The sequence below is a fragment of the Pogoniulus pusillus genome, chromosome 10 (assembly GCF_015220805.1).
Source record: "Pogoniulus pusillus isolate bPogPus1 chromosome 10, bPogPus1.pri, whole genome shotgun sequence".
NCBI lineage: Eukaryota > Metazoa > Chordata > Aves > Piciformes > Lybiidae > Pogoniulus > Pogoniulus pusillus.
Window position 1 is genome coordinate 31,017,604 of NC_087273.1, and position 15,586 is coordinate 31,033,189.

The following is a 15,586-nucleotide window of genomic DNA, read 5'->3' on the forward strand; positions in this document are numbered from 1 at the left end:
ACAAGACCATGTCTCACAGTGTTTGTTTTGTTTTGTTTTGTAAGGTTGTTGTAACTTTTGGCAGAGGGACACGGTGGAGTGATTACAGTGTATATTCACAAATCTTGGAGATTGGAAGAGTGATATTTTTCCAGTGTATTTGTTGACTTGAAATACACCCAAAACTGAAAGCAGTCTGTTCTAGAATACACACTGGCCTATTTGAATAGGTCTAGGTGTACCTTCCCAGACTGTATGCTCTTCTTCATTACTTACTGAAGAGTTTTCCCTTCTTCTACATCAGCCCATGCAATATGATTTTTAAAGTCAGGCTTAACTGAAGATGAATTTAACAAGAACATGTATGTTCTGTACGACCAAATGGGAATACTTTTCTTCTGTTTTCAGCTCAATCTGCCCTGCACAGGATATTTGTATGTAGTAAATTAATGTTTCAGTTACTTTTTCAGTGTGCAATCACATTCTGTTTTCTTGTGTTGCTTCTTTCCTTTTTTTTTTTTTTAATTAATTGCTTTCTGAGAGGCATGAAAGATCCTTTAGACTGCCTGTCGCAGCCTGTGGGGAGTCCTCACAGCGTACTTTATCCTCTTCTAACACATCCAGGTGGCAGGAAGAGAAGAGTGATAGGTATTCCAGAGTGCTCCTGTTTTATTTAAAGTGCTGTTCCACCACATTTCTACACTTGCTTCATTTCAAGACTATGGCAGGGTCTTGCAGAAGTCATGAGGATGATGCAGTTATGCCACTGGTATGACATCTGCCTGTGCTAGCTTGAGCCTATGTTTTAGGAATTAGGGGAATTAGATGATGGGCTGTGAAAAGGAAATAATGGTGATGTCTACTTCATTCATAGGCTTGCTGAGATGAATAAAAACAAGAACATAAACACAGATAACAGAGTTGCTCTCTGGCTCTGGCTGCCTGCGCTTCTTTCTCTCTAACCTATCTGTCTGCTTCCTAACCCCCCCTGGCCAATTCTCCAAACTCACCTTGAACCTAAGGCAAAGTCTGGGATAAGGTAGAGGGGTGGGAGGTGGAAGGGTGGTTGAGAGCCCCTCCTGGGGACTCAGGTTTCTGGGAGGTGAGTTGTGTTTCTGTATTACCTTTTAAACTTGTATATTTCTGTCTATAGCTGTATAGATTGTCAATAGCTGCTTGTGTATTATGCTAAGCTGTAAATATAAAGCTTCATTCTAATTTCCAGCTTAGCTGAGTCAAGTCTGGGTGACTTTCATAAGAGTGGGGGGGTGAGTAACACCCAAACCATCACATTGCTGCACTGCAAGTCTACCACAGCCTTGTTGGTGAAGTTGTATCTTACACTGGCACAGGTCCCTGAGTTCCATGGTGAGAGCAAGTCGCTTTGGCCAAACACGTTCTCTCTCATTCAGAGAACTCAGACATCTGAGTTAGATTTTAAAACCAGAGACATTTTGATGCCTAAATGTTTGAATTTGACTGACAAATACTTGGTTTAATCATGCAGGACTTGCCTTCTTAAAGGGGGATAACAAAATTTTGTTTGTATTTGTTGCCATGTGGGTTGAGGCAAAGACTCTGTGTGAGACAGTGGGTGGAGGAACAAGCAGTACAACTGAAATCATTGACTAAATGAAGACGTTTCTTGGCCTGCCACCCCTCTTGGTTTTGATTTATTCTTCATGTTTCTCTTGCACCTTGCCTTATACAGCAAACTTCCATGTAAACAGTGATGATGTTAAGTGCTATAGTGTATTTTAAAGGGGCTGAATATCTCTCCTGGACACTGACGAGTGGATTCTGACATGAATTTGAATACTTTCAAGTTTGTCATTTTAGCAAGATACAAACATTTTTATCATTGCAGTCAGCCAGAAGGAAGCTAAAATGTCTATGGCAAATTTTACTCGCAGCAGAAGAGCAGTCAGTGTGGCTTAATTTACCAGTTGGCATCTTCCATTCCTTGCACCATCTTTCATGTTGACAATATTTAATAATTAATGCTAAGGTGGAAATCATTTAGCCAAGATGTTGTTTTCTGTTGATAGGATTCTTGACAAACATAGTTTTCCTCATTTTGATTGTTCAGTCTTCTGAATTGAATCTCTTTTCAGTTACAATTTTTGGTTTTGCTGCTTCTTTCTAATGAACAATGGCTTTGCTGTTCTGCAATGAGCCCCTATAATAAAAGAGCTACTTTTTAAGTGACACTCAGATGATGTGAGGAGGCAGTTGTAAGTCGTTTGTGTGTGTTCCTGTCAGTCAGTTTACCAAAGCCTAAGGGAGACCTGCCCACAATGTAACACAAACTCATATTGGGAGAAGATGCATCTTTCCCTTGCAATTTCTGTCTATGGAAAACCAGACTAGAAACTTTGTGACCATCAAGTGTGTGTGAATTCAAATAATTCAAATCTAGCAATACTTTATTTCAGCTTTTAAAGTTACAAATTGCAGTGCACTGACCAAGCTGATGCAATAAAGATGAAGCAATTTTCCTCAGAATATTTTGGTGAAGATGATAACACTTCCATTAAGTATTTTAGACTAATAAAATAATTTGGTAATTTGTAAAACCTTGACATTTTTGCCCTTCAGGCCTAATTTATTATAGGGCTGGGGGCATCTTCTGCAAGTGGTTAATATCCCTCTTCTAAGTACTGCTTTCTTCATATCCTCATTTTCATAACTAAGTTTCATTAATGAAAATGCTATAAATAATTAAAGTAGAATATGTCAAGACCAAGCACAGGGAAGCTGTGGCAAGTAAACAAAGGAACTGTGAAGTTTTTGATTTATACCTGCCTGAACTACTCCTTTCAACTTTCAGACAGGAAAGACTGTAGAAAGTTGAGTTAAAATGGAACCTCCATCTTAAAAAAAAATAAAGGAAGAAATAAAAGTTATTTGTCTGAAAGTCAGCCTGCCCATAAGCAGGATTCTCCCTGCTAGAAAATGCAGAATGTAGAAAATGTTGTATAAAGTACCTGAGAAAATCTGTCCCCAAAGCTTGCTATCTTTTTTCTACAATCATAGAATCAACCAAGTTGGAAGAGACCTCCGAGATCATTCAGTCCAACCTAGCACCCAGCCCTGTCCAGTCATCTAGAGCATGGCACTAAATGCCCCATCCAGGCTTTTCTTGAACACCTCCAGGCACGGTGACTCCACCACCTCCCTGGGCAGCCCATTCCAATGCCAATCACTCTCTCTGTGAAGAACTTCCTCCTAACATCAGCCTATAACTCCCCTGGCACAACTTGATAATGGTGTAGAAAGTTTCAGAAGAAGCTGTTGCTTGTTCAGTTATTATATAAAGAAACTTGGCATTTCTTTCTATGATTCAATGAGTTTTAGACTAAGTCTTTGATTGTAAGAGGATATGGGTTGGTACTTGGCAGATTTAGATTATGGGTCAAATAAACAGGATGTTTCTCTGAATTGTTTCATCCATCAATATGCAACATTTATATTTGCTGTTTTGGCTTGTTCATACCTTCTGGTGCAGTCACAGCTTCTAATGGGTGACATCCCTTGTATACTCAAGGGAGCTGCTTACACTGCCCCTCAATCTGGTTTTAAATGGCTAATTTCAGATCTTAATTTAGATTGGTTTGCTTCTGTGGGCTTCCGAATTTGTGATCTGATATATACTTAGTTTATGATTACAAAAAATAGTCCTAATAAAAAAATGCTTCATTCAAGAAAATAAATTACATTTGTAATGTATGCCTTATGTGTTATTGTCAGGGTAGTTTGAGTAAATGCTGTTGATAACTACTGGAGAAGAGGAGGCTCCAAGGTGACCTTATTGTGGTCTTTCAGTATCTGAAGGGGGCTTACAAAAAAGCTGGGGAAGGACTTTTCAGGACAACACGGAATGACAGGACTAGGGGGAATGGAGTGAAACTGGAGATGGGTAGGTTCAGGCTGGAGGTGAGGAGGAAGTTGTTCAGCATGAGGGTGGTGAGAGCCTGGAATGGGTTGCCCAGGGAGGTGATTGAGGCCCCATCCCTGGAGGTGTTTAAGGCCAGGCTGGATGGGGCTCTGGCCAGCCTGATGTAGGGTAGGGTGTCTCTGCCCGTGGCAGGGGTGTTGGAACTAGATGATCCTCATGGTCCCTTCCAACCCTGACTGATTCTATGATTCTAAGTCTTAACATGCTGAATGGGTATTAGAGATGCAGAAAATTAAACCCAGAATGAATGGTCTTATATAATATAAGAGGGCTAGATTAATTTAAATATAATGAAGTTATTTTATAGTGTGTAACTGAGGCAAGCACCACATCAGTTTTACCTTATTTTTCATTAAGCTCATGCTGGTGATGTGGTTAGACTATTTATTTACATGTTGAAATGATCTGAGAAACCTTAAAATTCACAAATGTAGATGTCTATTTCTATTATATTGAGTCATAGATGTGAAAATATGATGGTCTTGTTATTGCTCTGCATATTTTTAGCTTCGCTTTAGAAGCTGATGTTTTCTTAATGAAGTAATAGATCGATTTTCTTACTGGAGGATACAGCATTCTTTGATCTTAGTCATGTGGTGTTTGTAGTACTTAAAGAGGATAGGAAATGGGGGGAGATTTTTGTTTTACAGTGTAGCCATTGGAAAAGAAACAGTCTGTGGGGATCTTAACCGTTGGCTTTTGCTGTGTGCAAGGTGGAGAACTGCTGGTGTGTTGCATCTTTCACTGCTGAGGCAAATATTGACTCTTAGACTTAATGGTGACAAAATACAAAATCCTTTAAACTTTTATTAATCTATTTTGTTAATCAAAGTTGTCTCTTGTTGTATCTGTTTGTTTAGGGTTAAAATTCTGCTTCATTGAGGTGGGTGGTGCTGTGGTTTCCCCTGTACCTTGCTGACACATATGACTCACTTTTAAGATTATTTGATACCGTGGCACATTATCATTATTCACTTTGTTAGATTGAGACTAAATATTACACTTCAGGGGTGGTTTGTTTTTTTTTTTTTCATCATCCATTAGGAAATAACTTTTAGTTTTTGTGAATGCTTTCTTCAGCCTTGGATTCTTATTTTCTCTCTAATGAAAGTGCTGAGCATCCTCAGCCCCTGCACCTGCTCTGTGCATGACACATCAAGCACAGCAGAGCTGTCTCAGATGCAAAGTAATGCAGTTGCCAGCAGGAATATGATACTTGCTGAAGTCTCTAGGAAAGCCTTTTATCTGTGGCTAGTAAGTATTTTACATGAAATTACACGTGATGGTAAAGCCACAGATTTAAAGTGTAATAACCCCCTCAAGAAATGGTTTTCTCCTTTAAGACATATTTTTAGCCACTTCTATCTGGTTTTAAGACAAAAAAAATATTTTAACAGTTTGCACTTTTTAAAAGCCACTGCGGTGTCAGTTTATGGAAATGTATGTTTGCTCTTTGGGGAATTTTACTTGTTCATTAATGATGCCTGCCACTGAAGTCTAGAATATCAGCCAAAGGAGAAGCTGCTGCTTTTTGGTGCAGCAAGCTGTAGTATGGTGTGCTTCTGAACGTGGAGCGAGTGATGGAAGCTGTTGAATGAAAAATACCAATAGTTTGAAATACATTTAAGAACCTACTTACAATTCCTGTGCATTTGTGTGATTTTGTTCTTGTTTCAGGTGATCTATGCCAGCCGCTTCCAGAGCGCAGGGAAATAAATCAGTGCTGTGGACTCTGCGGAGCAGGTGAAAGGAGAAACGTTACCCCAAGAATGAAGCAATAAAACATCTCTCTGCAGAACCGTATGATTGAAAACGCAGTCCAGCCCTCTTCTGCTGCCGGACATACTTTTGTCCTCCTGCCCCTCTCACCCAATGTTGCAGTAATACAGATGGATCGTACTAGAGAGACAGAAATGGAGTTGCGGAGATCCACCAGCCCAGGCAGGCTAAGTAAGAGTGACATGGATACTGAGAAGACCATGTGCCACAGCTGCTGCATCTGTGGTAAAAGTTTCCCTTTTCAGAGCTCCTTGTCACAGCACATGAGGAAGCACACGGGTGAGAAACCCTACAAATGCCCATACTGTGATCACAGAGCGTCTCAAAAGGGCAACCTGAAGATCCACATCCGTAGTCACAGAACAGGCACTTTAAGTCAAGGGCATGAGGCAGAGATGGGAGAGGCACAGCTGGGGGAAATGGGTGTTTCGGAGGGGCTCGGTGGGTGCACCAGCCCCACTAAAAGTACGTCTGCCTGCAACAAGATCTTGAACGGTACTGCTCAGGTAGATAGCAGCAAGATCTTGTTGAGAAGCAGCAAGAAGGAGGTCATGGAGGTGGTGCCAGCTGAAGAGGATGGCAAGCTGACCTCTTACCAGTGCACATTCTGCAAAAACAAATTTGAAAGGAAGAAGGATCTGGAGCAGCACCTGCATCAGGTCCACAAACCGTTCAAGTGCAGGCTGTGTAGCTACATGACCCTGAGGGAGGAGTCACTGTTAAGCCATGTAGAGAAGGACCATATAACAGCTCAGGTCCCAAACGGGGAGGCCTACACTGAGAACTGCAAGAGTGAGCTGAGCGCAGGCGAGTTTCCGTGCGAAGTCTGCGGTCAGGCCTTTAGTCAAACCTGGTTCCTGAAAGCTCACATGAAAAAGCACAGGGGGTCGTTTGATCACGGCTGCCACATTTGTGGCAGGAGATTCAAAGAGCCCTGGTTTCTCAAAAACCACATGAAGTCACACGGTCCCAAGGCCGGGAGCAAAAACAAACCAAAAAACGATTTGGAGCTGATAGCCACTATCAATGATGTGATACAGGAGGAGATGATTGTCACCGGCCTGTCTCTCTACGAAGTTTGCACCAAGTGTGGGAATCTGTTTACAAATATGGAAAGCCTGAAAGCACATAATGCTGTTCACTACCGGGCGCAACGCGGCGGTGCTGGGGATAAAGCTGAGGGATTAACTGAGGGGAGTCTGAGCTCCTCGGTAACGAAGCAGTTTTTCTTGCAGTGTCTCAATCTAAGGCCATCTGTGGGGTTGGATAGAGTTACAAGAGGACAGCCTGGGAAAAGAGTAGCTGAGCTGGATCCAGTCAGTAGCTACCAAGCTTGGCAGCTGGCCACCAAAGGAAAAGTTGTAGAGCCTTCAGAGTACGTGAAGTATTTGGGATGGGACGAGGCCTTGGCAGATGCGGATGTGACGTACGACAAGGATAAGAAAGAGTACATCCTCGTCAACCAAGAGAAGCGCAAACGAGACCAGGACTCGCCCAGCTCCTCCACTAACCCCAAGAAGAAGAGCTGCAGCAGCGGGCGCCCAGAGAAAACTGTGGTTGCCCCAGCAGGGGAGAGCTGCCCGCTCACCCAGGGGGACCTGGACTACCGCCCTGCCTCACGGCAGAGCCGTCGAGCCACCCAGAACAAGTCCACTGAATGCTTTGAGTGCGGGAAGATCTTCCGCACCTACCACCAAATGGTGCTGCACTCCCGTGTGCACCGCAAGGAGCGGAGGAGCTGCGGCGAGGGTGGGACAGCCGCCCAGCCCGACCGCTATGGCTCCAGCAGCGAGGAAGGAGACTCGGGCTCTGTCAGTGGGCCCAGCACGCCTGGCTCTGCGTCTGCCCCAGAGGACTCAGCCACCTCTGGCCTAGGAGAGGAGGCAGCTGAGGAGAGCTCGGAGGAGGGAGCAGCCAACCCCTCACTAGGTAAGATTGCTCCCTGCCTCACCCTTCTCACTATCACTGGTTTCTGCATCTTCTCTTGTGGGACATGGTGATGAGGAGAGGGAGAGAGATGCAAAAGCATATGAGAGCTTTAAAGGCGATGTGGTTGGGGTCCTCTGCCTGCTGTGAGCACTGCTGCTTGTCTTGCCATAGTGACTCATTTCTGGTACAGGTAACAAAAACAAGACCAGAGCACATCTTCATAAGGTGCAGGTGAACTTGCAGTTCTGTGAAGGACACCCAAGAAGTAATTTAGTTGTTTTATAGCACTGCTTTAGGGTAGGGTAGTGTTTTCCCTGGATATTTCACCATTCTTTCCCAATTTATGGGTGTCCTGGTACTGTTCCGCCTGTAGCGTGCAGGTGTCACAGGGGCACAGCCTGTGCGTTGTAGCCCTGAAGCATGTAAACTTGTTCACTGCCAGCATGAGAGGTGTCTCTCTCTCTCTTTTCTGCTTCACTTCCCAAATTGTGTTTATAACTCCAAAGGCTATAATTAATCTCTCTGGATTAAAGCAGTCCTCGGAGCCCGACACTGCTAAATGGAACAAATTATTCTCCAAATGGAAGCAAAGTAAATATTTAAAAGAACAACATTAAGCACGTTTGTAGCTTTTTATTTTTTCCCCAAATGTTTTATTTTTGTTGTTCACCATTCTTTGTTTACAAAACCCTTTTAGGGTAGTATTATACCCTTTTAGGCATTATTATACCTTTCTAGAATCATAGAATCAATCAGGTTGGAAGAGACCTCCAAGATCATCCAGTCCAACCTAGCACCCAGCCCTAGCCAGTCCACTAGACCATGGCACCAAGTGCCTCATCCAGTCCTTTCCTGAACACCTCCAGGGATGGTGACTCCACCACCTCCCTGGGCAGCCCACTCCATTGCCAATCACTCTCTCTGTGAAGAACTTCCTCCTAACATCCAGCCCAGACTCCTCCTAGCACAACTCAAGACTGTGTCCCCCTGCTCTGCCACTGGCTGTCTGGGAGAAGAGACCAACCCCCCACCCGGCCAAAACCTCCCTTCAGGTAGTTGTAGACAGCAACAAGGTCACCCCTGAGCCTCCTCCAGGCTAAACACCCCCAGCTCCCTCAGCCTCTCCCCACAGGGTTTGTGCTCCAGGCACCTCACCAGCCCCGTCACCCTTCTCCGGACATGCTCCAGCACCTCAACATCTCCCCCGAACTGAGGAGCCCAGAACTGGATGCAGTACCCAAGGTGTGGCCTGACCAGTGCTGAGTACAGGGGAGCAGTAGCTGTGGTAATTTATGAGTATGAGGACCCAATGGAAAGTACTCAAGGGCCCAACTCCACAGGCTTTTGCCTCCCTAGCCTTGCAGGGTGGGTTTTTTTTTTGTTTGTTTTCTGTTTGGAGACCAATACTGTCCTCCTCTCAGTTTCATGCTTTTGTTGTGAGGAACACAGAGTTAAACTCATTTTCAAGACCATGGTGGATGAAATAAATCTGCAGCATTGTGGACGAGGGTGGGCTTATTTTATTAGCTGTGTTCTGTCAGGGTTTTCTACTGTGTTGCACATTGTCTTGACTACAGACCCTGTAGCAGAAAGAAAAATTTCTCAGGATTGTGTGTTGGTAGTTACATGTTTTTCATAAAGTTTTGAAGCAGTGCTGGATACATATAATTTTTTTATCATTAAGCATCTTTCCTGAAAGTCCCATCTTCATAGATGATCTGGATGAGGGCATTGAGTCAGTCATCAGCAAGTTTGCAGATGACACTAAGCTGGGGGCAGATGTGACTGAGTTGGAGGGCAGAAAGGCTCTGCAGCGGGACCTTGACCGCCCGCAGGGATGGGCAGAGTCCAATGGGATGGGGTTCAATAGCTCCAAGTGCAGGGTGCTGCACTTTGGCCACAACAACCCCATGCAGAGATACAGGTTGGGGTCGGAGTGGCTGGAGAGCAGCCAGACAGAGAGGGATCTGGGGGTGCTGATTGATACCCGCCTGAACATGAGCCAGCAGTGTGCCCAGGTGGCCAAGAGAGCCAGTGGCATCCTGGCCTGCATCAGGAATGGTGTGGTCAGCAGGAGCAGGGAGGTCATTCTGCCCCTGTACTCTGCACTGGTTAGACCACACCTTGAGTACTGTGTCCAGTTCTGGGCCCCCCAGTTTAGGAGGGACATTGAGATGCTTGAGCGTGTCCAGAGAAGGGCGATGAGGCTGGTGAGAGGCCTTGAGCACAGCCCTACGAGGAGAGGCTGAGGGAGCTGGGATTGTTTAGCCTGGAGAAGAGGCGGCTCAGGGGTGACCTTATTGCTGTCTACAACTACCTGAGGGGAGGTTGTAGCCAGGAGGAGGTTGCTCTCTTCTCTCAGGTGGCCAGCGCCAGAACAAGAGGACACAGCCTCAGGCTGTGCCAGGGGAGATTTAGGCTGGAGATGAGGAGAAAGTTCTTCACTGAGAGAGTCATTGGACACTGGAATGGGCTGCCCGGGGAGGTGGTGGCGTCGCCGTCCCTGGGGCTGTTCAAGGCAGGATTGGACGTGGCACTTGGTGCCATGGTCTAGCCTTGAGCTCTGTGGTAAAGGGTTGGACTTGATGATCTGTGAGGTCTCTTCCAACCCTGATGATACTGTGATACTGTGTGATACTGTGATGTTTTTAGGGACAAACAAACTTGGGGTTTGCACTGCTTGCCAATACAGCTTTCAAAATACAAGGCATAGAGGGAAGAGAGCTCTGAAGGACTGATACAGTTAAAAGAAATTAAAACCATCTGTTTGTCTTTAAACTTACAAGAACAGTCCTAAACTTGATTTTGCCTCAACTTGGATCAAGTCCCTGATGGGCAAATTGAGTACACACTAGAACATTAAACCAAGAACTCCATTTTTCATTTCTTGCCCTTTCAATAAACCACAACTCCAGAAAGTCCTAGCAACGAGCTGACTTCAATACTTCCACTGTGATGATTTGCTCATTTAAAAGAATCAAAATTCAGCTTTCTGCTGTTGAATTTTGGACACTGAAAGTTCTTTGTGGAAGCATACTGACCACCTTTGTGTGAAAATCCATCACCTGCTACCAGAAACACTTTGGTTACAGCTGACACAAGATGAAGTGATAAAGCTGTACCTTTGCCTGGACTTCAATGGGGCTGCCATATTTTACCAGTCTAATGCACAATGCCCTTATGGGAACTGCTGTGATGGAAAAAAACATCTCTCTGGAGAAAGGCTAAAAACACCAAACCACATTTTCACATGATGTTCAAATAGGAAAGCTGCTCTTATACACTCACTCTATTAAGCACTTTATTTTTAACAAGAGGAGCTGTCTCATCTCCTTGCATATCCTACTTCTTAGCTCAAGCTTTGAGCCCTTGTTGCAGGAATGACAAGTGAGAGTTAGTCACGCAGGGTTTTGTCTCACAGGAATTAAGGTGACTGGCTTAGATGATTTCACTAGCCAACACTTGAAAACCCTTTTCTTTGGGTGCACAGATTGGTCCTGCTTTAACTGTAAGAAGCAAACTGATGGGCCTGAATAAAAGTGCATCTTGGGAAAGGGATGTGCTTGCACTGATGGGCTGGGAAGGTGGCTGCTGCATTTTGTATTTGCTAACATCACAGGTGAAGAACTCATCAAGTATTTAACTGGCTAACAAACAGTCTTAGGACCATGAAAAATGTTAGCCTTCTTTCTGATAGAGTTTTATTTAAATAAAACCTCTGTGTTAATGAAGTGAACATTCTTTACAAGTTTGGATTTAGAAGAAAGTTTGATTTTTATTTGTTTTGGTTTTGTTGTTGTTTTAAGGAGCTTTCCTAGGTCATTGCTCAAGACTTAGGCTTCTGAATTTTCTCATTTTGATATGCAGATTTCCTGACACTGCCCTTATATTGGGACTGGGATCCTTCTGTCCAGCAAGCTGTAGGATTAGTTCCACTCTTCTGAAGACTGCTGCTTTACTTTGACAGGCTTTCTTTCCCTCTCCTACAAACAGACACTTAAAGTGTACATAATATAGGCCAAATTCCACCATCCTGTGCACTAGTATCAGGTGTTTTAGTATGTTCTGGAATTGCTGCAGTTTGCTATCCTCTGCTGTGACTTATTGTAGTTACTCTTGCAGGTGAAGTTTTTCTGCTGAGAGCTGTGCACCAGCCCCACAGATGGCATCCCTCCCCAGTGGAGGTGGCCAAGTAGAGCTCTTGATTCCTGTTCCTCACATGCCTTCTATGGTGCCTTCTACTTTTACTCAGGATGTGGTCAGGAAAATCTTGTTCTACTCATCAGGTTATATAATAGCTGTATATTTTTGTTTTTAAACTTTCATATCTTTACTGTCTGTCCTCCCTTTGACACATTAATATGTTATCTCAGGTCAGAAAAAGGCCTTGAGACTGACAGATATTGAGTGTTGTGGCCTTGACTTATCTGAAAGTACCTCTTTGTGCATTTGATTCATAATAATCTGAGTAGTCTTGTTGACAAAAGTGTCTTGCAGCAGGGAAGTCAGCAGTGCACCTCTGTGGTAACTTAGGACCAAAAGATGTTGGAGCTGAGTGTGACAGAGGCTGGGAAGTACTGATAGGGCTTATTGGAAGAAGAGCAAGAACTGCACCTTGCATGCGAAATAGGCTTGAGAGCCTCCAGGGTAGTAATTTCTTTGCTCTTAACACAAAGGTAATTTGTCTCTGCTGTTTACGAAGAGTAACACAATGATTTCTCAAGCACGGGGGCAGTGTTTGCAAACCCAAGTTGTCAGCTGCCAGGGGGTAAGGTAGGGGGTTACAAAGTGGTTTCCAGCTTGTGGATGGAATGGGAGTGAAAATTGGTTTCCCGGTTACACACAGTGTGTGGTGTGATACCTGTCATACAAAGATGTGTGCAGGAGCTGTTTGTGCCTTGTGTGAAAGCCATATATGCCTTGTGGGACAGCCATGTGGGAAGATGTGGCCCAGACTATATTTGTTGTGTTAAGGTATGTCATAGTTTTAACCTGGAAGGCAGCTAAACACCATGCAGCTGCTTGCTCACGAACTCCCCACCCCATAGTGGGGTAGAGGAGAGAATTGGAAGAGAAAAAAATAAATTGTGGGCAGTTTTAATTGGACAGAAAAGGAATGGAAAAATAATAACAATAATGATAAAAGAGTTAGAATATAAAAGTGAGTGATACACAATGCAGTTCCTCACCACCCACTGACCAACGCCCAACCAGTTCCCAAGCAACAGCCCCCTGCCAGCTTTCCCCCTTGTTTATATGCTCAGCATGATGCCATATGGTATGGGATATCCCTTTGGCCAGTCTTAGTCAGATGTTTTGGTTGTGTCCCCTCCCAGTTTCTTGTCCCTTTGGCCTACTCACTGGTACTGTAGTATGAGAAGCTAAAAAGTCCTTGATTTAGCATGAATGCTGCTTAGCAACAACTAAAACATTGATGTATTATCGGTATTATTTTCATCCTAAATCCAAAACGGCAGTGTACCAGCTACTGGGAAGAATGACTCTGTGCTGGCAAAGTCAGAACATTATCTACCCCTTGTTCTATACCATTTACATCATGCCTAGGTCCTGCACTTTCCAGTACATCCAACTGATGGCCACTCACCTTTCCTGTCTTTTGATAAATACGCACAGGTGTCATCCCCCTAAAATGCCCATTGAGTTAATTTAGTCCATGATTTTGGGTTCCATCTCTCATAACAATCTTTGAGGGTAGGAGACATGGTCTGTGGTGTTGGATTCTTGAATGCTGAAGTCTGTTTAGGTTCCATCACTGCTGGGTTTGTGTGCTTGTGTCATCACTGCACTTTTCTGATTTCATCAAAATCCATTCTTTGCCAGGCTGTGATTTTTACTGTAGTATCATTAATATGGTACATGGCAGCCATAGTAGTGATTATATACAGTACTATATAGCAGCTAACATCATACAACTCAGTTCATTGGCTATTCTCATCCCGAATCACATCTCCTTGAGGAACACATTAGATTTTCCCATCTTTCTGCATTACACAAGTCCTTGAGCAAAAGCAATCCCATGGATGGCTTTGCCTTTCCTGAAGGAGGACTAACCCAGATTATCATCCCCAGCATATTTTTTTATGTGCATGACAGGGCTTTTATTCCCTTCTCTACTACATTAAAGTTTTGGTTGGACAAGGCTGGCAGATCCCCTGTACTCAGCACTGGTCAGGCCACACCTTGAGTGCTGTGTCCAGTTCTGGGCCCCTCAATTCAAGAGAGATGTTGAGGTGCTGGAACATGTCCAGAGAAGGGCAACAAAGCTGGTGAGGGGCCTGGAACACAAATCCTATGAGGAGAGGTTGAGGGAACTGGGCCTGTTTAGCCTGGAGAAGAGGAGGCTCAGGGGTGATCTTATTACTGTCTACAACTACCTGAAGGGGCATTGTAGCCAGGTGGGGGTTGGCCTCTTCTCCCAGGCAACCAGCAATAGAACAAGGGGACACAGTCTCAAGTTGTGCCAGGGTAGGTATAGGCTGGATGTTAGGAAGAAGTTCTTCACAGAGAGAGTGATTTCCCATTGGAATGGGCTGCCCAGGGAGGTGGTGGAGGCACCGTCCCTGGAGGTGTTCAAGAAAAGACTGGATGAGGCACTTAGTGCCATGGTGTAGTTGATTGGCTAGGGCTGGGTGATGGGTTGGACTCAATGAGCTTGGAGGTCTCTTCCAACCTGGTTGATTCTATGATTCTATGATCCCCTAATGTTGACTAACCATGTGGCTTTTGCTAACTGTGTATCCCAGTTCTAGAAGGGCCCACCCCTCAATACTCTTGGTGTAGTCTTCAACAATCCATTTTATCACGCAATTTTCTCAGAGGATGGTGCTTCTGGATGAGAGGCAATGTGATATATACACACACTCCTCTCTCTCCTTCCCTCTCTCTCCTTCCCTCTCTCTCCTTCCCTCTCTCTCCTTCCCTCTCTCTCCTTCCCTCTCTCTCCTTCCCTCTCTCTCCTTCCCTCTCTCTCCTTCCCTCTCTCTCCTTCCCTCTCTCTCCTTCCCTCTCTCTCCTTCCCTCTCTCTCCTTCCCTCTCTCTCCTTCCCTCTCTCTCCTTCCCTCTCTCTCCTTCCCTCTCTCTCCTTCCCTCTCTCTCCTTCCCTCTCTCTCCTTCCCTCTCTCTCCTTCCCTCTCTCTCCTTCCCTCTCTCTCCTTCCCTTTTTCTTTCTTTTTTCCCCCTTCTTTTTTTTCTTTCCATTTCTTTAGTGATTCTCTTTTTGTTACTAAGAACCCCAGATCTATGACAGTATGGCAAAGTAGAGTGGGATTATGCATGTGCAGATAAAAATGGAAGGGAATCTATTTTTTAAATCTTTCAGCTTCTCAACTGAAACATAGTTTTACATGAGCCAAAGAAATAGGTCAATCTGCCTGGATTTTGTGGTCAGGATTTTTAAGGTACAAGGTGGGCCTCTCCATTATCATGATAAGTTTAGCAGTGAAAGTCTTACAGTTTTCTGCATTAGGCACTATGAAATTATTTCAGTCCTGAAATGATGAAGTTAACATAATTTTTGAGGATGTGACTGCTGCTGGCAGGTGGGAAGATGAAGAAAAGAAGTGAAAACAATTTAAATACCACTTGGTGGTTTACAGAAACATAGGAAAAGCAAGGGCATGCACTAGCCCAGTCAGTGAGTGCCATAAAGATACTTCTTTCTTCATGTAAACACCAGACTGAGCAGGAAGTAAATGTTGAAAGTAATCTAGGGAAGGAAATAAAATGGATTGTTGAAGACAACACCAAGAGTATTGAGGGGTGGGCCCTTCGAACACTGGGACACATGGTTAGCAAAAGCCATATGGTTAGTCAATATTAGGGGATCTGCCAGCCCTGCCCCACCAAAATTTTAATGTAGTAGAGAAGGGAATAAAAGCCCTGTCATGCACATAAAAAAATATGCTGGGGATGATAATCTG

At 44.3% G+C, this 15,586-nt stretch overlaps 1 protein-coding gene across 1 annotated transcript in view; it reads left to right on the top strand.

The window, feature by feature from the left end:
* ZNF516 (zinc finger protein 516) overlaps positions 1-15,586 on the top strand; it is a 112,334-nt gene that overhangs the window by 40,303 nt on the left and 56,445 nt on the right. Inside the window, exon 2 of the mRNA XM_064150126.1 lies at positions 5,615-7,645. Coding sequence (XP_064006196.1) covers positions 5,740-7,645 — 1,906 coding nt within the window. The 5' untranslated portion in view covers positions 5,615-5,739. The remainder of the gene's footprint in view (positions 1-5,614; positions 7,646-15,586) is intronic.